The 24,371-nt window shown below is 36.7% G+C and overlaps 2 protein-coding genes across 2 annotated transcripts in view; both read left to right on the top strand.

Moving 5' to 3' along the window:
- The window catches only part of LOC139136282 (receptor-type tyrosine-protein phosphatase beta-like), a 31,293-nt gene extending 16,407 nt beyond the window's left edge, over positions 1-14,886 (top strand). Inside the window, exons 6-18 of the mRNA XM_070704009.1 lie at positions 418-717; positions 3,108-3,407; positions 3,967-4,266; positions 4,901-5,032; positions 7,607-7,906; positions 8,465-8,573; positions 9,431-9,696; positions 10,536-10,663; positions 10,868-11,041; positions 12,118-12,382; positions 12,942-13,241; positions 13,875-14,174; positions 14,834-14,886. Of these exons, the coding sequence (XP_070560110.1) occupies positions 418-717; positions 3,108-3,407; positions 3,967-4,266; positions 4,901-5,032; positions 7,607-7,906; positions 8,465-8,573; positions 9,431-9,696; positions 10,536-10,663; positions 10,868-11,041; positions 12,118-12,382; positions 12,942-13,241; positions 13,875-14,174; positions 14,834-14,886 (2,927 nt within the window). The remainder of the gene's footprint in view (positions 1-417; positions 718-3,107; positions 3,408-3,966; positions 4,267-4,900; positions 5,033-7,606; positions 7,907-8,464; positions 8,574-9,430; positions 9,697-10,535; positions 10,664-10,867; positions 11,042-12,117; positions 12,383-12,941; positions 13,242-13,874; positions 14,175-14,833) is intronic.
- A 1,686-nt stretch (positions 14,887-16,572) lies between these two features.
- On the top strand, positions 16,573-23,886 carry LOC139136280 (receptor-type tyrosine-protein phosphatase beta-like). The gene is made up of 7 exons (XM_070704008.1): positions 16,573-16,885; positions 17,444-17,743; positions 18,379-18,678; positions 21,086-21,385; positions 21,943-22,242; positions 22,877-23,176; positions 23,834-23,886. The coding sequence occupies exons 1-7, from the start codon at positions 16,573-16,575 to the stop codon at positions 23,884-23,886; spliced, it is 1,866 nt and encodes a 621-aa protein (XP_070560109.1).
- Positions 23,887-24,371: the final 485 nt, after the last annotated feature.

The following is a 24,371-nucleotide window of genomic DNA, read 5'->3' as shown; positions in this document are numbered from 1 at the left end:
TGCAGCAATGTTTTGATAATTAAATCAAACAGCAGTGTGGGTAATGTCACGTATTGTGATACTTGAACGAATAATTGCTAATGGTAGAATTTTATTGCTGTTTTCAATAATGTTTACAGAATGTTGTGTTTCAATGCTTTTTAGAAAACTTTAAGTGATACTTAAGTCGTACTTTATAAATATTCCCTGTGCCATTGATTTTAAAGTATATTGTCTTCAAAAGACTAAGTTCAGTGGTGGGTACCCGGAAAATTTTTCATTTCAACTTGGAATTCTCTAGCATGACATGAAATTTTTTCACTGATAGATGTCAATTCATTCATTGGTCTTTACATCTCTGTACGTGCGAGAGAACTCTGGCACGCGTAAAATATTTGTTAAAAATGTGACTGAACCTTGACAAAATACGTATTTCAGAACCCAATGATGTTGACGCTCTGACGGTTGAAAGGTCAGATGACGACCCTTCAACTTCACTTGATGTTTCCTGGACCGAAGCAACAGATGATTTCAATGGGTACAGAGTGGTATGTTCAAGTGGTGTCCTTGGTGAAAATGATCATGAATTCATTGCAACTGATACAATAAGAAGCCATACATTTGATGACTTAGTACCAGGTCGCTTGTATACTGTCAGTGTGTACACTGTCAGTGGAGTTGACAGTGCTGATGATGAAAGAGTAGAGAGTAATACTGTTTCTGAAAAGAGAAGAACAAGTAAGTTGTATAGTTAGCAATAATACATCTTTATTTGAGTGGGAAAACAAATTATCTAACCAAGTGAGTTTGTAATATGTATAGTTAATCGCACGAGTAGGTGTGCTGTTACAGTTGTAATCACCACACTTATGGTCAGGAACTTGTAAAGATCACGAGGCCGAAGTCCAAGTGATGTTTACAAGTTCCTGACCATAAGTGTGGTGATTACAACTGTAACAGCACACCTACGAGGTGCGATTAACGGCTTATACCACGAAAATCAGGCCAATCTTTTCTAAAATTTGAATATTACTATCAATAAATTGTCGACTTTTCATTTGAACACCCACAATGGAATGGAACGACCCATTGTGTGTCGAAAAGGTTCACAGAGGTCATTATGCACCTGGCATGCGAGTTTGGGAGAATGACCTATCCCAGACAAGTAGGACAAGGGCTCTGGTCAACTGCAAATCTGCATTTGAATAAGGGCTACAGAGTGGTATAATGCACCTGTGTAGAAGTAAACTGTTTTAGTCTGATTGGCTTACTCTGTCGTATTGGCTATTGGCTAGGGAGAAGGCATTCAAATCTGTAGATGCATGTGATTGCCTCGTGGATGCATCAGGCTTTCAATGCCATTTTGGTGTTTTGACTAGTCAAGATGGATCTTGTCAACTTGACTGATCTGATGGCCCTAGAGACTTCGTAGAGGTCCATGGACGGCCATGTAAAAACAACCACAGTGGATTTTACACGGTCAAACTGCCCTATAAGAGCAGCCGCTACTACAGAGTGCATCCAATCCACGATGTGTAGTTCAACTTATAAAAAGAACTAGGCGATGATACCGCCGACAGGACCGTACTATAGACGACCCTTGCCAAGGGGTAATCAAGTTCTCCTCCCAGAAAGTAGGCGTCTTTACGTGAAGCAAATGTGCGAGATGGCTTGGATAGAAGGCCATCACACTAGGCATTCTGGCAAGGTAATTTATTTTTTACTAAGATATTTATACAATCATAAAACGAATTCTATAAAGTTATAAAATTAAATTCATTGATCAAAATATTTGTTGTGTGTGTGACAATATCACAGAATTTCTTTCCTCTATTCCACAAACGTATTAAATAAAAAGGCTGTACTTATTTCCATGCTATTTGTGACATATGTTTTGTGTTTGATAATTTCAGGTGAATGTGGCAACATCTTTGTACCATCAGGGATTCAATGAGCAGCTTATCAAAGAACAAACAGGTCACAGATCAGATGACGGTTTACGCGCCTCAAATGTTTGTCGATCTCACTACAAAAGCATGTGTCGAATACATCTACCATTTTCATCTAGTGTTAAATCAGAGGAAGCTGTAAGTAAACCAGTTTCTTAAGTTGCTACGAAACAACATAACAAAACAGACAGGATTGGTCCAACCCGAGAAGACGCCAAATCAAAAAATAGACAGAGATCTTCATCAACAAATCATGTTGCTTATATTGAGCATGGTTCAAAGAAAGTTAAAATTGAATTATAAAATGTGATGTTATAACATATCAGTTGAAAATTGTCTTTATTGTGTTATTGAATGTGTGTGAATGCTTTAGGCATCTCAACTGGACCTATTGTTCTCATGCAAATTAGTAATCGTTCATACTTTTTTCATATTTAAATGAGTAATCACTACACTTTTATTGATATGATAATGATTTTCTTTCATTAAAGTGTGGTGATTACTTATTTACATATGAATAAAAGTGTGACTGATTACTAATTTGCATGAGAACAATAGGTGGCAGTCGTGATTTCAGGGATAAATGGATGGCAAGAACAATAGGTCACATGACCTGGAGTGGTATAAATTCAATAAGGACATACAATAAGTGGCGTCACCCATAATTCTTCTTCATCTGTAGACACTGATATCACTTCCGCAACTGATGCAAACTTATTCTGTTAGCAGAACATTTTGGTCCATATATATTCAAAGATCTGGCAGTAATGTTTTGATAATTAAATCAAGCAGCAGTGTGGGTAATGTCACGTATTGTGATACTTGAACGAATAATTGCTTATGGTAGATTTTCATTGCTGTTTTCAATAATGTTTACTAAATGTTGTGTTTCAATGCTTTTTAGAAAACTTTAAGCGATACTTAAGTCGTGCTTTATAAATATCTCCCTGTGCCATTGATTTTAAAGTATATTGTCTTCAAAAAACTAAGTTCAGTGGTGGGTACCCGGAAATTTTTTCATGTCCACTTGGAATTCTCTAGCATGACATGAAATTTTTTCACTTATTGATGTCAATTCATTCATTGGTCTTTATATCTCTGTACGTGCAAGAGAACTGTGGCACGCTTAAGATATATTTGTTAAAATGTGACTTAACCTTGACATAATGTGTATTTCAGAACCCAATGATGTTGACTCTGTGACGGTTGAAAGGTCATATGACGACCCTTCAACTTCACTTGATGTTTTCTGGACCGAAGCAACAGATGATTTCAATGGGTACAGAGTGGTATGTTCAAGTGGTGTCCTTGGTGAAAATGATCATGAATTCATTGCAACTGATACAATAAGAAGCCATACATTTGATGACTTAGTACCAGGTCGCTTGTATACTGTCAGTGTGTACACTGTCAGTGGAGTTGACAGTGCTGATGATGAAAGAGTAGAGAGTAATGCTGTTTCTGAAAAGAGAAGAACAAGTAAGTTGTATTGTTAGCCAATAATACGTCTTTATTTGAGTGGGACACTAATTAAATTATCTAACCATATCACTTCCAGAACTGATGCAAATTTATTCTGTTAGCAGAACAGTTTGGTCCATATATATTTCGAAGATCTGGCAGCAATTTTTTGATAATTAAATCAAGCAGCAGAGTGGGTAATGTCACGTATCGTGATACTTGAACGAATAATTGCTTATGGTAGAATTTCATTGCTGTTTTCAATTATGTTTACTGAATGTTGTGTTTCAATGCTTTTTAGAAAACTTTAGGTGATACTTAAGTCGTGCTTTATAAATATCTCCTTGTGCCATTGAGCTAAATGTATATTGTCTTCAAGAGACTAAGTTCAGTGTTGGGTACCCGGAAAAGTTTTCATGTCCACTTGGAATTCTCTAGCATGACATGAATTTTTTTCACTTATTGATGTCAATTCATTCATTGGTCTTTATATCTCTGTGCGTGCAAGAGAACTGTGGCACGCTTAAGATATATTTGTTAAAAATGTGACTTAACCTTGACATAATGTGTATTTCAGAACCCAATGATGTTGACTCTGTGACGGTTGAAAGGTCATATGACGACCCTTCAACTTCACTTGATGTTTCCTGGACCGAAGCAACAGATGATTTCAATGGGTACAGAGTGGTATGTTCAAGTGGTGTCCTTGGTGAAAATGATCATGAATTCATTGCAACTGATACAATAACAAGCCATACATTTGATGACTTAGTACCAGGTCGCTTGTATACTGTCAGTGTGTACACTGTCAGTGGAGTTGACAGTGCTGATGATGAAAGAGTAGAGAGTAATGCTGTTTCTGAAAAGAGAAGAACAAGTAAGTTGTATTGTTAGCCAATAATGCGTCTTTATTTGAGTGGGACACTAATTAAATTATCTAACCAAGTGAGTGTGTAATATATTCAATAAGGACATACAATAAGTGGCGTTACCCATAATACTTCTTCATCTGTAGACACTGATATCACTTCAAGAACTGATGCAAATTTATTCTGTTAGCAGAACAGTTTGGTCCATATATATTTCAAAGATCTTGCAGCAATGTTTTGATAATTAAATCAAACAGCAGTGTGGGTAATGTCACGTATTGTGATACTTGAACGAATAATTGCTAATGGTAGAATTTTATTGCTGTTTTCAATAATGTTTACTGAATGTTGTGTTTCAATGCTTTTTAGAAAACTTTAAGTGATACTTAAGTCGTACTTTATAAATATTTCCCTGTGCCATTGATTTTAAAGTATATTGTCTTCAAAAGACTAAGTTCAGTGGTGGGTACCCGGAAAATTTTTCATTTCAACTTGGAATTCTCTAGCATGACATGAAAATTTTCACTGATAGATGTCAATTCATTCATTGGTCTTTACATCTCTGTACGTGCGAGAGAACTCTGGCACGCGTAAAATATTTGTTAAAAATGTGACTGAACCTTGACAAAATACGTATTTCAGAACCCAATGATGTTGACGCTCTGACGGTTGAAAGGTCAGATGACGACCCTTCAACTTCACTTGATGTTTCCTGGACCGAAGCAACAGATGATTTCACTGGGTACAGAGTGGTATGTTCAAGTGGTGTCCTTGGTGAAAATGATCATGAATTCATTGCAACTGATACAATAAGAAGCCATACATTTGATGACTTAGTACCAGGTCGCTTGTATACTGTCAGTGTGTACTACTGTCAGTGGAGTTGACAGTGCTGATGATGAAAGAGTAGAGAGTAATACTGTTTCTGAAAAGAGAAGAACAAGTAAGTTGTATAGTTAGCAATAATACATCTTTATTTGAGTGGGAAAACAAATTATCTAACCAAGTGAGTTTGTAATATGTATAGTTAATCGCACGAGTAGGTGTACTGTTACAGTTGTAATCACCACACTTATGGTCAGGAACTTGTAAAGATCACGAGGCCGAAGTCCAAGTGATGTTTACAAGTTCCTGACCATAAGTGTGGTGATTACAACTGTAACAGCACACCTACGAGGTGCGATTAACGACTTATACCACGAAAAACAGGCCAATCTTCTCTAAAATTTGAAAATTACTACCAATAAATTGTCGACTTTTCATTTGAACACCCACAATGGAATGGAACGACCCATTGTACGTCGAAAGGTTCACAGAGGTCATTATGCACCTGGCATGCGAGTTTGGGAGAATGACCTATCCCAGACAAGTAGGACAAGGGCTCTGGTCAACTGCAAATCTGCATTTGAATAAGGGCTACAGAGTGGTATAATGCACCTGTGTAGAAGGAAACTGTTTTAGTCTGATTGGTTAAATAAAATGGCTTGCCTTACTCTGTCGTATTGGCTATTGGCTAGGGAGAAGGCATTCAAATCTGTAGATGCATGTGATTGCCTCGTGGATGCATCAGGCTTTCAATGCCATTTGGTGTTTTGACTAGTCAAGATGGATCTTGTCAACTTGACTGATCTGATGGCCCTAGAGACTTCGTAGAGGTCCATGGACGGCCATGTAAAAACAACCACAGTGGATTTTACACGGTCAAACTGCCCTATAAGAGCAGCCGCTACTACAGAGTGCATCCAATCCACGATGTGTAGTTCAACTTATAAAAAAGAACTTGGCGATGATACCGCCGACAGGACCGTACTATAGACGACCCTTGCCAAGGGGTAATCAAGTTCTCCTACCAGAAAGTAGGCGTCTTTACGTGAAGCAAATGTGCGAGATGGCTTGGATAGAAGGCCAATACACTGGGCATTCTGGCAAGGTAATTTATTTTTTACTAAGATATTTATACAATCATAAAACGAATTCTATAAAGTTATAAATTAAATTCATTGATCAAAATATTTGTTGTGTGTGTGACAATATCACAGAATTTCTTTCCTCTATTCCACAAACGTATTAATAAAAAGGCTGTACTTATTTCCATGCTATTTGTGACATATGTTTTGTGTTTGATAATTTCAGGTGAATGTGGCAACATCTTTGTACCATCAGGGATTCAATGAGCAGCTTATCAAAGAACAAACAGGTCACAGATCAAATGACGGTTTACGCGCCTCAAATGTTTGTCGATCTCACTACAAAAGCATGTGTCGAATACATCTACCATTTTCATCTAGTGTTAAATCAGAGGAAGCTGTAAGTAAACCAGTTTCTTAAGTTGCTACGAAACAACATAACAAAACAGACAGGATTGGTCCAACCCAAGAAGACGCCGAATCAAAAAATAGACAGATCTTCATCAACAAATCATGTTGCTTATATTGAGCATGGTTAAAAGAAAGTTAAAATTGAATTATAAAATGTGATGTTATAACATATCAGTTGAAAAATTGTCTTTATTGTGTTATTGAATGTGTGTGAATGCTTTAGGCATCTCGACTGGACCTATTGTTCTCATGCAAATTAGTAATCGTTCATACTTTTTTCATATTTAAATGAGTAATCACTACACTTTTATTGATATGATAATGATTTTCTTTCATTAAAGTGTGGTGATTACTTATTTACATATGAATAAAAGTGTGACTGATTACTAATTTGCATGAGAACAATAGGTGGCAGTCGTGATTTCAGGGATAAATGGATGGCAAGAACAATAGGTCACATGACCTGGAGTGGTATAAATTCAATAAGGACATACAATAAGTGGCGTCACCCATAATTCTTCTTCATCTGTAGACACTGATATCACTTCCGCAACTGATGCAAACTTATTCTGTTAGCAGAACATTTTGGTCCATATATATTTCAAAGATCTGGCAGTAATGTTTTGATAATTAAATCAAGCAGCAGTGTGGGTAATGTCACGTATTGTGATACTTGAACGAATAATTGCTTATGGTAGATTTCATTGCTGTTTTCAATAATGTTTACAGAATGTTGTGTTTCAATGCTTTTTAGAAAACTTTAAGTGATACTTAAGTCGTGCTTTATAAATATCTCCCTGTGCCATTGATTTTAAAGTATATTGTCTTCAAAAGACTAAGTTCAGTGGTGGGTACCCGGGAAATTTTTCATGTCCACTTGGAATTCTCTAGCATGACATGAAATTTTTTCACTTATTGATGTCAATTCATTCATTGGTCTTTATATCTCTGTGCGTGCAAGAGAACTGTGGCACGCTTAAGATATATTTGTTAAAAATGTGACTTAACCTTGACATAATGTGTATTTCAGAACCCAATGATGTTGACTCTGTGACGGTTGAAAGGTCATATGACGACCCTTCAACTTCACTTGATGTTTCCTGGACCGAAGCAACAGATGATTTCAATGGGTACAGAGTGGTATGTTCAAGTGGTGTCCTTGGTGAAAATGATCATGAATTCATTGCAACTGATACAATAACAAGCCATACATTTGATGACTTAGTACCAGGTCGCTTGTATACTGTCAGTGTGTACACTGTCAGTGGAGTTGACAGTGCTGATGATGAAAGAGTAGAGAGTAATGCTGTTTCTGAAAAGAGAAGAACAAGTAAGTTGTATTGTTAGCCAATAATACGTCTTTATTTGAGTGGGACACTAATTAAATTATCTAACCATATCACTTCCAGAACTGATGCAAATTTATTCTGTTAGCAGAACAGTTTGGTCCATATATATTTCAAAGATCTGGCAGCAATGTTTTGATAATTAAATCAAGCAGCAGAGTGGGTAATGTCACGTATCGTGATACTTGAACGAATAATTGCTTATGGTAGAATTTCATTGCTGTTTTCAATTATGTTTACTGAATGTTGTGTTTCAATGCTTTTTAGAAAACTTTAAGTGATACTTAAGTCGTGCTTTATAAATATCTCCTTGTGCCATGAGCTAAATGTATATTGTCTTCAAAAGACTAAGTTCAGTGGTGGGTACCCGGAAAATTGTTCATGTCCACTTGGAATTCTCTAGCATGACATGAAATTTTTTCACTTATTGATGTCAATTCATTCATTGGTCTTTATATCTCTGTGCGTGCAAGAGAACTGTGGCACGCTTAAGATATATTTGTTAAAAATGTGACTTAACCTTGACATAATGTGTATTTCAGAACCCAATGATGTTGACTCTGTGACGATTGAAAGGTCATATGACGACCCTTCAACTTCACTTGATGTTTTCTGGACCGAAGCAACAGATGATTCAATGGGTACAGAGTGGTATGTTCAAGTGGTGTCCTTGGTGAAAATGATCATGAATTCATTGCAACTGATACAATAAGAAGCCATACATTTGATGACTTAGTACCAGGTCGCTTGTATACTGTCAGTGTGTACACTGTCAGTGGAGTTGACAGTGCTGATGATGAAAGAGTAGAGAGTAATGCTGTTTCTGAAAAGAGAAGAACAAGTAAGTTGTATTGTTAGCCAATAATACGTCTTTATTTGAGTGGGACACTAATTAAATTATCTAACCAAGTGAGTGTGTAATATATTCAATAAGGACATACAATAAGTGGCGTTACCCATAATACTTCTTCATCTGTAGACACTGATATCACTTCCAGAACTGATGCAAATTTATTCTGTTAGCAGAACATTTTGGTCCACATATATTTCAAAGATCTTGCAGCAATGTTTTGATAATTAAATCAAACAGCAGTGTGGGTAATGTCACGTATTGTGATACTTGAACGAATAATTGCTAATGGTAGAATTTTATTGCTGTTTTCAATAATGTTTACAGAATGTTGTGTTTCAATGCTTTTAGAAAACTTTAAGTGATACTTAAGTCGTACTTTATAAATATTTCCCTGTGCCATTGATTTTAAAGTATATTGTCTTCAAAAGACTAAGTTCAGTGGTGGGTACCCGGAAAATTTTTCATTTCAACTTGGAATTCTCTAGCATGACATGAAAATTTTTCACTGATAGATGTCAATTCATTCATTGGTCTTTACATCTCTGTACGTGCGAGAGAACTCTGGCACGCGTAAAATATTTGTTAAAAATGTGACTGAACCTTGACAAAATACGTATTTCAGAACCCAATGATGTTGACGCTCTGACGTTGAAAGGTCAGATGACGACCCTTCAACTTCACTTGATGTTTCCTGGACCGAAGCAACAGATGATTTCACTGGGTACAGAGTGGTATGTTCAAGTGGTGTCCTTGGTGAAAATGATCATGAATTCATTGCAACTGATACAATAAGAAGCCATACATTTGATGACTTAGTACCAGGTCGCTTGTATACTGTCAGTGTGTACACTGTCAGTGGAGTTGACAGTGCTGATGATGAAAGAGTAGAGAGTAATACTGTTTCTGAAAAGAGAAGAACAAGTAAGTTGTATAGTTAGCAATAATACATCTTTATTTGAGTGGGAAAACAAATTATCTAACCAAGTGAGTTTGTAATATGTATAGTTAATCGCACGAGTAGGTGTGCTGTTACAGTTGTAATCACCACACTTATGGTCAGGAACTTGTAAAGATCACGAGGCCGAAGTCCAAGTGATGTTTACAAGTTCCTGACCATAAGTGTGGTGATTACAACTGTAACAGCACACCTACGAGGTGCGATTAACGGCTTATACCACGAAAAACAGGCCAATCTTTTCTAAAATTTGAATATTACTACCAATAAATTGTCGACTTTCCATTTCAACACCCACAATGGAATGGAGCTACCCATTGTACGTCGAAAGGTTCACAGAGGTCATTATGCACCTGGCATGCGAGTTTGGGAGAATGACCTATCCCAGACAAGTAGGACAAGGGCTCTGGTCAACTGCAAATCTACATTTGAATAAGGGCTACAGAGTGGTATAATGCACCTGTGTAGAGGTAAACTGTTTTAGTCTGATTGGCTTACTCTGTCGTATTGGCTATTGGCTAGGAAGAAGGCATTCAAATTGTAGATGCATGTGATTGCCTCGTGGATGCATCAGGCTTTCAATGCCGTTTTGGTGTTCTTGACTGGTCAAGATGGATCTTGTCAACTTGTCTGATCTGATGACCCTAGAGACTTCCTAGAGGTCCATGGACGGCCATGTAAAAACAACCAAAGTGGATTTACACGGGCAACCTGCCCTATAAGAGCAGCCGCTACTACAGAGTTCATCCAATCCACGATGTGTAGTTCAACTTATAAAAAAACTTGGCGATGATACCGCCGACAGGACCGTACTATCGACGACCCTTGCCAAGGGGTAATCAAGTTCTCCTACCAGAAAGTAGGCGTCTTTACGTGAAGCAAATGTGCGAGATGGCTTGGATAGAAGGCCATCACACTGGGCATTCTGGCAAGGTAATTTATTTTTTACTAAGATATTTATACAATCATAAAACGAATTCTATAAAGTTATAAATTAAATTCATTGATCAAAATATTTGTTGTGTGTGTGACAATATCACAGAATTTCTTTCCTCTATTCCACAAACGTATTAAATAAAAAGGCTGTACTTATTTCCATGCTATTTGTGACATATGTTTTGTGTTTGATAATTTCAGGTGAATGTGCCAACATCTTTGTACCATCAGGGATTCAATGAGCACCTTATCAAAGAACAAACAGGTCACAGATCAAATGACGGTTTACGCGCCTCAAATGTTTGTCGATCTCACTACAAAAGCATGTGTCGAATACATCTACCATTTTCATCTAGTGTTAAATCAGAGGAAGCTGTAAGTAAACCAGTTTCTTAAGTTGCTACGAAACAACATGACAAAACAGACAGGATTGGTCCAACCCAAGAAGACGCCGAATGACAAAATAGACAGATCTTCATCAACAAATCATGTTGCTTATATTGAGCATGGTTCAAAGAAAGTTAAAATTGAATTATAAAATGTGATGTTATAACATATCAGTTGAAAAATTGTCTTTATTGTGTTATTGAATGTGTGTGAATGCTTTAGGCATCTCGACTGGACCTATTGTTCTCATGCAAATTAGTAATCGTTCATACTTTTTTCATATTTAAATGAGTAATCACTACACTTTTATTGATATGATAATGATTTTCTTTCATTAAAGTGTGGTGATTACTTATTTACATATGAATAAAAGTGTGACTGATTACTAATTTGCATGAGAACAATAGGTGGCAGTCGTGATTTCAGGGATAAATGGATGGCAAGAACAATAGGTCACATGACCTGGAGTGGTATAAATTCAATAAGGACATACAATAAGTGGCGTCACCCATAATTCTTCTTCATCTGTAGACACTGATATCACTTCCGCAACTGATGCAAACTTATTCTGTTAGCAGAACATTTTGGTCCATATATATTTCAAAGATCTGGCAGTAATGTTTTGATAATTAAATCAAGCAGCAGTGTGGGTAATGTCACGTATTGTGATACTTTAACGAATAATTGCTTATGGTAGAATTTCATTGCTGTTTTCAATAATGTTTACAGAATGTTGTGTTTCAATGCTTTTTAGAAAACTTTAAGTGATACTTAAGTCGTGCTTTATAAATATCTCCCTGTGCCATTGATTTTAAAGTATATTGTCTTCAAAAGACTAAGTTCAGTGGTGGGTACCCGGGAAATTTTTCATGTCCACTTGGAATTCTCTAGCATGACATGAAATTTTTTCACTTATTGATGTCAATTCATTCATTGGTCTTTATATCTCTGTGCGTGCAAGAGAACTGTGGCACGATTAAGATATATTTGTTAAAAATGTGACTTAACCTTGACATAATGTGTATTTCAGAACCAGATGATTTTGACTCTGTGACGGTTGAAAGGTCAATGACGACCCTTCAACTTCACTTGATGTTTCCTGGACCGAAGCAACAGATGATTTCAATGGGTTCAGAGTGGTATGTTCAAGTGGTGTCCTTGGTGAAAATGATCATGAATTCATTGCAACTGATACAATAAGAAGCCATACATTTGATGACTTAGTACCAGGTCGCTTGTATACTGTCAGTGTGTACACTGTCAGTGGAGTTGACAGTGCTGATGATGAAAGAGTAGAGAGTAATGCTGTTTCTGAAAAGAGAAGAACAAGTAAGTTGTATTGTTAGCCAATAATACGTCTTTATTTGAGTGGGACACTAATTAAATTATCTAACCATATCACTTCCAGAACTGATGCAAATTTATTCTGTTAGCAGAACAGTTTGGTCCATATATATTTCAAAGATCTGGCAGCAATGTTTTGATAATTAAATCAAGCAGCAGAGTGGGTAATGTCACGTATCGTGATACTTGAACGAATAATTGCTTATGGTAGAATTTCATTGCTGTTTTCAATTATGTTTACTGAATGTTGTGTTTCAATGCTTTTTAGAAAACTTTAAGTGATACTTAAGTCGTGCTTTATAAATATCTCCTTGTGCCATTGAGCTAAATGTATATTGTCTTCAAGAGACTAAGTTCAGTGTTGGGTACCCGGAAAAGTTTTCATGTCCACTTGGAATTCTCTAGCATGACATGAATTTTTTTCACTTATTGATGTCAATTCATTCATTGGTCTTTATATCTCTGTGCGTGCAAGAGAACTGTGGCACGCTTAAGATATATTTGTTAAAAATGTGACTTAACCTTGACATAATGTGTATTTCAGAACCCAATGATGTTGACTCTGTGACGGTTGAAAGGTCATATGACGACCCTTCAACTTCACTTGATGTTTCCTGGACCGAAGCAACAGATGATTTCAATGGGTACAGAGTGGTATGTTCAAGTGGTGTTCTTGGTGAAAATGATCATGAATTCATTGCAACTGATACAATAACAAGCCATACATTTGATGACTTAGTACCAGGTCGCTTGTATACTGTCAGTGTGTACACTGTCAGTGGAGTTGACAGTGCTGATGATGAAAGAGTAGAGAGTAATGCTGTTTCTGAAAAGAGAAGAACAAGTAAGTTGTATTGTTAGCCAATAATACGTCTTTATTTGAGTGGGACACTAATTAAATTATCTAACCAAGTGAGTGTGTAATATATTCAATAAGGACATACAATAAGTGGCGTTACCCATAATACTTCTTCATCTGTAGACACTGATATCACTTCCAGAACTGATGCAAATTTATTCTGTTAGCAGAACAGTTTGGTCCACATATATTTCAAAGATCTTGCAGCAATGTTTTGATAATTAAATCAAACAGCAGTGTGGGTAATGTCACGTATTGTGATACTTGAACGAATAATTGCTAATGGTAGAATTTTATTGCTGTTTTCAATAATGTTTACAGAATGTTGTGTTCAATGCTTTTTAGAAAACTTTAAGTGATACTTAAGTCGTACTTTATAAATATTTCCCTGTGCCATTGATTTTAAAGTATATTGTCTTCAAAAGACTAAGTTCAGTGGTGGGTACCCGGAAAATTTTTCATTTCAACTTGGAATTCTCTAGCATGACATGAAAATTTTCACTGATAGATGTCAATTCATTCATTGGTCTTTACATCTCTGTACGTGCGAGAGAACTCTGGCACGCGTAAAATATTTGTTAAAAATGTGACTGAACCTTGACAAAATACGTATTTCAGAACCCAATGATGTTGACGCTCTGACGGTTGAAAGGTCAGATGACGACCCTTCAACTTCACTTGATGTTTCCTGGACCGAAGCAACAGATGATTTCACTGGGTACAGAGTGGTATGTTCAAGTGGTGTCCTTGGTGAAAATGATCATGAATTCATTGCAACTGATACAATAAGAAGCCATACATTTGATGACTTAGTACCAGGTCGCTTGTATACTGTCAGTGTGTACACTGTCAGTGGAGTTGACAGTGCTGATGATGAAAGAGTAGAGAGTAATACTGTTTCTGAAAAGAGAAGAACAAGTAAGTTGTATAGTTAGCAATAATACATCTTTATTTGAGTGGGAAAACAAATTATCTAACCAAGTGAGTTTGTAATATGTATAGTTAATCGCACGAGTAGGTGTGCTGTTACAGTTGTAATCACCACACTTATGGTCAGGAACTTGTAAAGATCACGAGGCCGAAGTCCAAGTGATGTTTACAAGTTCCTGACCATAAGTGTGGTGATTACAACTGTAACAGCACACCTACGAGGTGCGATTAACGGCTTATACCACGAAAAACAGGCCAATCTTTTCTAAAATTTGAATATTACTATCAATAAATTGTCGACTTTTCATTTGAACACCCACAATGGAATGGAACGACCCATTGTGTGTCGAAAAGGTTCACAGAGGTCATTATGCACCTGGCATGCGAGTTTTGGAGAATGACCTATCCCAGACAAGTAGGACAAGGGCTCTGGTCAACTGCAAATCTGCATTTGAATAAGGGCTACAGAGTGGTATAATGCACCTGTGTAGAAGTAAACTGTTTTAGTCTGATTGGTTAAATAAAATGGCTTGCCTTACTCTGTCGTATTGGCTATTGGCTAGGGAGAAGGCATTCAAATCTGTAGATGCATGTGATTGCCTCGTGGATGCATCAGGCTTTCAATGCCATTTTGGTGTTTTGACTAGTCAAGATGGATCTTGTCAACTTGACTGATCTGATGGCCCTAGAGACTTCGTAGAGGTCCATGGACGGCCATGTAAAAACAACCACAGTGGATTTTACACGGTCAAACTGCCCTATAAGAGCAGCCGCTACTACAGAGTGCATCCAATCCACGATGTGTAGTTCAACTTATAAAAAGAACTTGGCGATGATACCGCCGACAGGACCGTACTATCGACGACCCTTGCCAAGGGGTAATCAAGTTCTCCTACCAGAAAGTAGGCGTCTTTACGTGAAGCAAATGTGCGAGATGGCTTGGATAGAAGGCCATCACACTGGGCATTCTGGCAAGGTAATTTATTTTTTTACTAAGATATTTATACAATCATAAAACGAATTCTGTAAAGTTATAAAATTAAATTCATTGATCAAAATATTTTGTTGTGTGTGTGGCAATATCACAGAATTTCTTTCCTCTATTCCACAAACGTATTAAATAAAAAGGCTGTACTTATTTCCATGCTATTTGTGACATATGTTTTGTGTTTGATAATTTCAGGTGAATGTGGCAACATCTTTGTACCATCAGGGATTCGATGAGCAGCTTATCAAAGAACAAACAGGTGACAGATCAAATGACGGTTTACGCGCCTCAAATGTTTGTCGATCTCACTACAAAAGCATGTGTCGAATACATCTACCATTTTCATCTAGTGTTAAATCAGAGGAAGCTGTAAGTAAACCAGTTTCTTAAGTTGCTACGAAACAACATAACAAAACAGACAGGATTGGTCCAACCCAAGAAGACGCCGAATGACAAAATAGACAGATCTTCATCAACAAATCATGTTGCTTATATTGAGCATGGTTCAAAGAAAGTTAAAATTGAATTATAAAATGTGATGTTATAACATATCAGTTGAAAAATTGTCTTTATTGTGTTATTGAATGTGTGTGAATGCTTTAGGCATCTCGACTGGACCTATTGTTCTCATGCAAATTAGTAATCGTTCATACTTTTTTTCATATTTAAATGAGTAATCACTACACTTTTATTGATATGATAATGATTTTCTTTCATTAAAGTGTGGTGATTACTTATTTACATATGAATAAAAGTGTGACTGATTACTAATTTGCATGAGAACAATAGGTGGCAGTCGTGATTTCAGGGATAAATGGATGGCAAGAACAATAGGTCACATGACCTGGAGTGGTATAAATTCAATAAGGACATACAATAAGTGGCGTCACCCATAATTCTTCTTCATCTGTAGACACTGATATCACTTCCGCAACTGATGCAAACTTATTCTGTTAGCAGAACATTTTGGTCCATATATATTTCAAAGATCTGGCAGTAATGTTTTGATAATTAAATCAAGCAGCAGTGTGGGTAATGTCACGTATTGTGATACTTTAACGAATAATTGCTTATGGTAGAATTTCATTGCTGTTTTCAATAATGTTTACTAAATGTTGTGTTTCAATGCTTTTTAGAAAACTTTAAGCGATACTTAAGTCGTGCTTTATAAATATCTCCCTGTGCCATTGATTTTAAAGTATATTGTCTTCAAAAACTAAGTTCAGTGGTGGGTACCCGGAAATTTTTTCATGTCCACTTGGAATTCTCTAGCATGACATGAAATTTTTTCACTTATTGATGTCAATTCATTCATTGGTCTTTATATCTCTGTACGTGCAAGAGAACTGTGGCACGCTTAAGATATATTTGTTAAAAATGTGACTTAACCTTGACATAATGTGTATTTCAGAACCCAATGATGTTGACTCTGTGACGGTTGAAAGGTCATATGACGACCCTTCAACTTCACTTGATGTTTCCTGGACCGAAGCAACAGATGATTTCAATGGGTACAGAGTGGTATGTTCAAGTGGTGTCCTTGGTGAAAATGATCATGAATTCATTGCAACTGATACAATAACAAGCCATACATTTGATGACTTAGTACCAGGTCGCTTGTATACTGTCAGTGTGTACACTGTCAGTGGAGTTGACAGTGCTGATGATGAAAGAGTAGAGAGTAATGCTGTTTCTGAAAAGAGAAGAACAAGTAAGTTGTATTGTTAGCCAATAATACGTCTTTATTTGAGTGGGACACTAATTAAATTATCTAACCATATCACTTCCAGAACTGATGCAAATTTATTCTGTTAGCAGAACAGTTTGGTCCATATATATTTCAAAGATCTGGCAGCAATGTTTTGATAATTAAATCAAGCAGCAGAGTGGGTAATGTCACGTATCGTGATACTTGAACGAATAATTGCTTATGGTAGAATTCATTGCTGTTTTCAATTATGTTTACTGAATGTTGTGTTTCAATGCTTTTTAGAAAACTTTAAGTGATACTTAAGTCGTGCTTTATAAATATCTCCTTGTGCCATTGAGCTAAATGTATATTGTCTTCAAAAGACTAAGTTCAGTGGTGGGTACCCGGAAAATTTTTCATGTCAACTTGGAATTCTCTAGCATGACATGAAAATTTTTCACTTATTGATGTCAATTCATTCATTGGTCTTTATATCTCTGTGCGTGCGAGAGAACTGTGGCACGCTTAAGATATATTTGTTAAAAATGTGACTTAACCTTGACATAATGTGTATTTCAGAACCCAATGATGTTGACTCTGTGACGGTTGAAAGGTCATATGACGACCCTTCAACTTCACTTGATGTTTCCTGGACCGAAGCAACAGATGATTTCAATGGGTACAGAGTGGTATGTTCAAGTGGTGTCCTTGGTGAAAATGATCATGAATTCATTGCAACTGATACAATAACAAGCCATACATTTGATGACTTAGTACCAGGTCGCTTGTATACTGTCAGTGTGTACACTGTCAGTGGAGTTGACAGTGCTGATGATGAAAGAGTAGAGAGTAATGCTGTTTCTGAAAAGAGAAGAACAAGTAAGTTGTATTGTTAGCCAATAATACGTCTTTATTTGAGTGGGACACTAATTAAATTATCTAACCAAGTGAGTGTGAAATATATTCAATAAGGACATTCAATAAGTGGCGTTACCCATGATACTTCTTCATCTGTAGACACTGATATCACTTCCGCAACTGATGCAAATTTATTCTGTTAGCAGAACATTTTGGTCCACATATATTTCAAAGATCTTGCAGCAATGTTTTGATAATTAAATCAAACAGCAGTGTGGGTAATGTCACGTATTGTGATACTTGAACGAATAATTGCTAATGGTAGAATTTTATTGCTGTTTTCAATAATGTTTACAGAATGTTGTGTTTCAATGCTTTTTAGAAAACTTTAAGTGATACTTAAGTCGTACTTTATAAATATTTCCCTGTGCCATTGATTTTAAAGTATATTGTCTTCAAAAGACTAAGTTCAGTGGTGGGTACCCGGAAAATTTTTCATTTCAACTTGGAATTCTCTAGCATGACATGAAAATTTTTCACTGATAGATGTCAATTCATTCATTGGTCTTTACATCTCTGTACGTGCGAGAGAACTCTGGCACGCGTAAAATATTTGTTAAAAATGTGACTGAACCTTGACAAAATACGTATTTCAGAACCCGATGATGTTGACGCTCTGACGGTTGAAAGGTCAGATGACGACCCTTCAACTTCACTTGATGTTTCCTGGACCGAAGCAACAGATGATTTCACTGGGTACAGAGTGGTATGTTCAAGTGGTGTCCTTGGTGAAAATGATCATGAATTCATTGCAACTGATACAATAAGAAGCCATACATTTGATGACTTAGTACCAGGTCGCTTGTATACTGTCAGTGTGTACACTGTCAGTGGAGTTGACAGTGCTGATGATGAAAGAGTAGAGAGTAATACTGTTTCTGAAAAGAGAAGAACAAGTAAGTTGTATAGTTAGCAATAATACATCTTTATTTGAGTGGGAAAACAAATTATCTAACCAAGTGAGTTTGTAATATGTATAGTTAATCGCACGAGTAGGTGTGCTGTTACAGTTGTAATCACCACACTTATGGTCAGGAACTTGTAAAGATCACGAGGCCGAAGTCCAAGTGATGTTTACAAGTTCCTGACCATAAGTGTGGTGATTACAACTGTAACAGCACACCTACGAGGTGCGATTAACGGCTTATACCACGAAAAACAGGCCAATCTTTTCTAAAATTTGAATATTACTATCAATAAATTGTCGACTTTTCATTTGAACACCCACAATGGAATGGAACGACCCATTGTGTGTCGAAAAGGTTCACAGAGGTCATTATGCACCTGGCATGCGAGTTTTGGAGAATGACCTATCCCAGACAAGTAGGACAAGGGCTCTGGTCAACTGCAAATCTGCATTTGAATAAGGGCTACAGAGTGGTATAATGCACCTGTGTAGAAGGAAACTGTTTTAGTCTGATTGGTTAAATAAAATGGCTTGCCTTACTCTGTCGTATTGGCTATTGGCTAGGGAGAAGGCATTCAATCTGTAGATGCATGTGATTGCCTCGTGGATGCATCAGGCTTTCAATGCCATTTTGGTGTTTTGACTAGTCAAGATGGATCTTGTCAACTTGACTGATCTGATGGCCCTAGAGACTTCGTAGAGGTCCATGGACGGCCATGTAAAAACAACCACAGTGGATTTTACACGGTCAAACTGCCCTATAAGAGCAGCCGCTACTACAGAGTGCATCCAATCCACGATGTGTAGTTCAACTTATAAAAAGAACTTGGCGATGATACCGCCGACAGGACCGTACTATAGACGACCCTTGCCAAGGGGTAATCAAGTTCTCCTACCAGAAAGTAGGCGTCTTTACGTGAAGCAAATGTGCGAGATGGCTTGGATAGAAGGCCATCACACTGGGCATTCTGGCAAGGTAATTTATTTTTTACTAAGATATTTATACAATCATAAAACGAATTCTATAAAGTTATAAAATTAAATTCATGATCAAAATATTTTGTTGTGTGTGTGACAATATCACAGAATTTCTTTCCTCTATTCCACAAACGTATTAAATAAAAAGGCTGTACTTATTTCCATGCTATTTGTGACATATGTTTTGTGTTTGATAATTTCAGGTGAATGTGCCAACATCTTTGTACCATCAGGGATTCAATGAGCACCTTATCAAAGAACAAACAGGTCACAGATCAGATGACGGTTTACGCGCCTCAAATGTTTGTCGATCTCACTACAAAAGCATGTGTCGAATACATCTACCATTTTCATCTAGTGTTAAATCAGAGGAAGCTGTAAGTAAACCAGTTTCTTAAGTTGCTACGAAACAACATAACAAAACAGACAGGATTGGTCCAACCCAAGAAGACGCCGAATAAAAAAATAGACAGATCTTCATCAACAAATCATGTTGCTTATATTGAGCATGGTTAAAAGAAAGTTAAAATTGAATTATAAAATGTGATGTTATAACATATCAGTTGAAAAATTGTCTTTATTGTGTTATTGAATGTGTGTGAATGTCTTAGGCATCTCGACTGGACCTATTGTTCTCATGCAAATTAGTAATCGTTCATACTTTTTTCATATTTAAATGAGTAATCACTACACTTTTATTGATATGATAATGATTTTCTTTCATTAAAGTGTGGTGATTACTTATTTACATATGAATAAAAGTGTGACTGATTACTAATTTGCATGAGAACAATAGGTGGTAGTCGTGATTTCAGGGATAATTGGATGGCAAGAACAATAGGTCACATGACCTGGAGTGGTATAAATTCAATAAGGACATACAATAAGTGGCGTCACCCATAATTCTTCTTCATCTGTAGACACTGATATCACTTCCGCAACTGATGCAAACTTATTCTGTTAGCAGAACATTTTGGTCCATATATATTTCAAAGATCTGGCAGTAATGTTTTGATAATTAAATCAAGCAGCAGTGTGGGTATGTCACGTATTGTGATACTTGAACGAATAATTGCTTATGGTAGATTTTCATTGCTGTTTTCAATAATGTTTACTAAATGTTGTGTTTCAATGCTTTTTAGAAAACTTTAAGCGATACTTAAGTCGTGCTTTATAAATATCTCCCTGTGCCATTGATTTTAAAGTATATTGTCTTCAAAAAACTAAGTTCAGTGGTGGGTACCCGGAAATTTTTTCATGTCCACTTGGAATTCTCTAGCACGACATGAAATTTTTTCACTTATTGATGTCAATTCATTCATTGGTCTTTATATCTCTGTGCGTGCAAGAGAACTGTGGCACGCTTAAGATATATTTGTTAAAAATGTGACTTAACCTTGACATATTGTGTATTTCAGAACCCAATGATGTTGACGCTGTGACGGTTGAAAGGTCATATGACGACCCTTCAACTTCACTTGATGTTTCCTGGACCGAAGCAACAGATGATTTCAATGGGTACAGAGTGGTATGTTCAAGTGGTGTCCTTGGTGAAAATGATCATGAATTCATTGCAACTGATATAATAACAAGCCATACATTTGATGACTTAGTACCAGGTCGCTTGTATACTGTCAGTGTGTACACTGTCAGTGGAGTTGACAGTGCTGATGATGAAAGAGTAGAGAGTAATGCTGTTTCTGAAAAGAGAAGAACAAGTAAGTTGTATTTTTAGCCAATAATACGTCTTTATTTGAGTGGGACACTAATTAAATTATCTAACCATATCACTTCCAGAACTGATGCAAATTTATTCTGTTAGCAGAACAGTTTGGTCCATATATATTTCAAAGATCTGGCAGCAATGTTTTGATAATTAAATCAAGCAGCAGAGTGGGTAATGTCACGTATCGTGATACTTGAACGAATAATTGCTTATGGTAGAATTTCATTGCTGTTTTCAATTATGTTTACTGAATGTTGTGTTTCAATGCTTTTTAGAAAACTTTAAGTGATACTTAAGTCGTGCTTTATAAATATCTCCTTGTGCCATTGAGCTAAATGTATATTGTCTTCAAGAGACTAAGTTCAGTGTTGGGTACCCGGAAAAGTTTTCATGTCCACTTGGAATTCTCTAGCATGACATGAAATTTTTCACTTATTGATGTCAATTCATTCATTGGTCTTTATATCTCTGTGCGTGCAAGAGAACTGTGGCACGCTTAAGATATATTTGTTAAAATGTGACTTAACCTTGACATAATGTGTATTTCAGAACCCAATGATGTTGACTCTGTGACGGTTGAAAGGTCATATGACGACCCTTCAACTTCACTTGATGTTTCCTGGACCGAAGCAACAGATGATTTCAATGGGTACAGAGTGGTATGTTCAAGTGGTGTCCTTGGTGAAAATGATCATGAATTCATTGCAACTGATACAATAACAAGCCATACATTTGATGACTTAGTACCAGGTCGCTTGTATACTGTCAGTGTGTACACTGTCAGTGGAGTTGACAGTGCTGATGATGAAAGAGTAGAGAGTAATGCTGTTTCTGAAAAGAGAAGAACAAGTAAGTTGTATTGTTAGCCAATAATACGTCTTTATTTGAGTGGGACACTAATTAAATTATCTAACCAAGTGAGTGTGTAATATATTCAATAAGGACATACAATAAGTGGCGTTACCCATAATACTTCTTCATCTGTAGACACTGATATCACTTCCAGAACTGATGCAAATTTATTCTGTTAGCAGAACATTTTGGTCCACATATATTTCAAAGATCTTGCAGCAATGTTTTGATAATTAAATCAAACAGCAGTGTGGGTAATGTCACGTATTGTGATACTTGAACGAATAATTGCTAATGGTAGAATTTTATTGCTGTTTCAATAATGTTTACAGAATGTTGTGTTTCAATGCTTTTTAGAAAACTTTAAGTGATACTTAAGTCGTACTTTATAAATATTTCCCTGTGCCATTGATTTTAAAGTATATTGTCTTCAAAAGACTAAGTTCAGTGGTGGGTACCCGGAAAATTTTTCATTTCAACTTGGAATTCTCTAGCATGACATGAAAATTTTTCACTGATAGATGTCAATTCATTCATTGGTCTTTACATCTCTGTACGTGCGAGAGAACTCTGGCACGCGTAAAATATTTGTTAAAAATGTGACTGAACCTTGACAAAATACGTATTTCAGAACCCAATGATGTTGACGCTCTGACGGTTGAAAGGTCAGATGACGACCCTTCAACTTCACTTGATGTTTCCTGGACCGAAGCAACAGATGATTTCACTGGGTACAGAGTGGTATGTTCAAGTGGTGTCCTTGGTGAAAATGATCATGAATTCATTGCAACTGATACAATAAGAAGCCATACATTTGATGACTTAGTACCAGGTCGCTTGTATACTGTCAGTGTGTACACTGTCAGTGGAGTTGACAGTGCTGATGATGAAAGAGTAGAGAGTAATACTGTTTCTGAAAAGAGAAGAACAAGTAAGTTGTATAGTTAGCAATAATACATCTTTATTTGAGTGGGAAAACAAATTATCTAACCAAGTGAGTTTGTAATATGTATAGTTAATCGCACGAGTAGGTGTGCTGTTACAGTTGTAATCACCACACTTATGGTCAGGAACTTGTAAAGATCACGAGGCCGAAGTCCAAGTGATGTTTACAAGTTCCTGACCATAAGTGTGGTGATTACAACTGTAACAGCACACCTACGAGGTGCGATTAACGGCTTATACACGAAAAACAGGCCAATCTTTTCTAAAATTTGAATATTACTATCAATAAATTGTCGACTTTTCATTTGAACACCCACAATGGAATGGAACGACCCATTGTGTGTCGAAAAGGTTCACAGAGGTCATTATGCACCTGGCATGCGAGTTTGGGAGAATGACCTATCCCAGACAAGTAGGACAAGGGCTCTGGTCAACTGCAAATCTGCATTTGAATAAGGGCTACAGAGTGGTATAATGCACCTGTGTAGAAGGAAACTGTTTTAGTCTGATTGGTTAAATAAAATGGCTTGCCTTACTCTGTCGTATTGGCTATTGGCTAGGGAGAAGGCATTCAATCTGTAGATGCATGTGATTGCCTCGTGGATGCATCAGGCTTTCAATGCCATTTTGGTGTTTTGACTAGTCAAGATGGATCTTGTCAACTTGACTGATCTGATGGCCCTAGAGACTTCGTAGAGGTCCATGGACGGCCATGTAAAAACAACCAATTGGATTTTACACGGGCAAACTGCCCTATAAGAGCAGCCGCTACTACAGAGTTCATCCAATCCACGATGTGTAGTTCAACTTATAAAAAGAACTTGGCGATGATACCGCCGACAGGACCGTACTATCGACGACCCTTGCCAAGGGGTAATCAAGTTCTCCTACCAGAAAGTAGGCGTCTTTACGTGAAGCAAATGTGCGAGATGGCTTGGATAGAAGGCCATCACACTGGGCATTCTGGCAAGGTAATTTATTCTTTTACTAAGATATTTATACAATCATAAAACGAATTCTGTAAAGTTATAAAATTAAATTCATTGATCAAAATATTTTGTTGTGTGTGTGGCAATATCACAGAATTTCTTTCCTCTATTCCACAAACGTATTAAATAAAAAGGCTGTACTTATTTCCATGCTATTTGTGACATATGTTTTGTGTTTGATAATTTCAGGTG

This window comes from Ptychodera flava, chromosome 7, assembly GCF_041260155.1.
Source record: "Ptychodera flava strain L36383 chromosome 7, AS_Pfla_20210202, whole genome shotgun sequence".
NCBI lineage: Eukaryota > Metazoa > Hemichordata > Enteropneusta > Ptychoderidae > Ptychodera > Ptychodera flava.
This window is presented reverse-complemented; position numbering and strand designations above follow the sequence as displayed.

What these genes read in the sequence shown, in the direction of transcription:
- LOC139136280 (XM_070704008.1), top strand. Translation starts at nt 16,573, where the DNA reads ATGTGTATTTCAGAACCCAATGATGTTGACTCTGTGACGGTTGAAAGG. An exon ending in TTCTGAAAAGAGAAGAACAA is followed by an intron (nt 22,243 to 22,876) that starts GTAAGTTGTATT and finishes TACGTATTTCAG; the next exon opens with AACCCAATGATGTTGACGCT. An exon ending in TTCTGAAAAGAGAAGAACAA is followed by an intron (nt 23,177 to 23,833) that starts GTAAGTTGTATA and finishes TGTTTTGACTAG; the next exon opens with TCAAGATGGATCTTGTCAAC.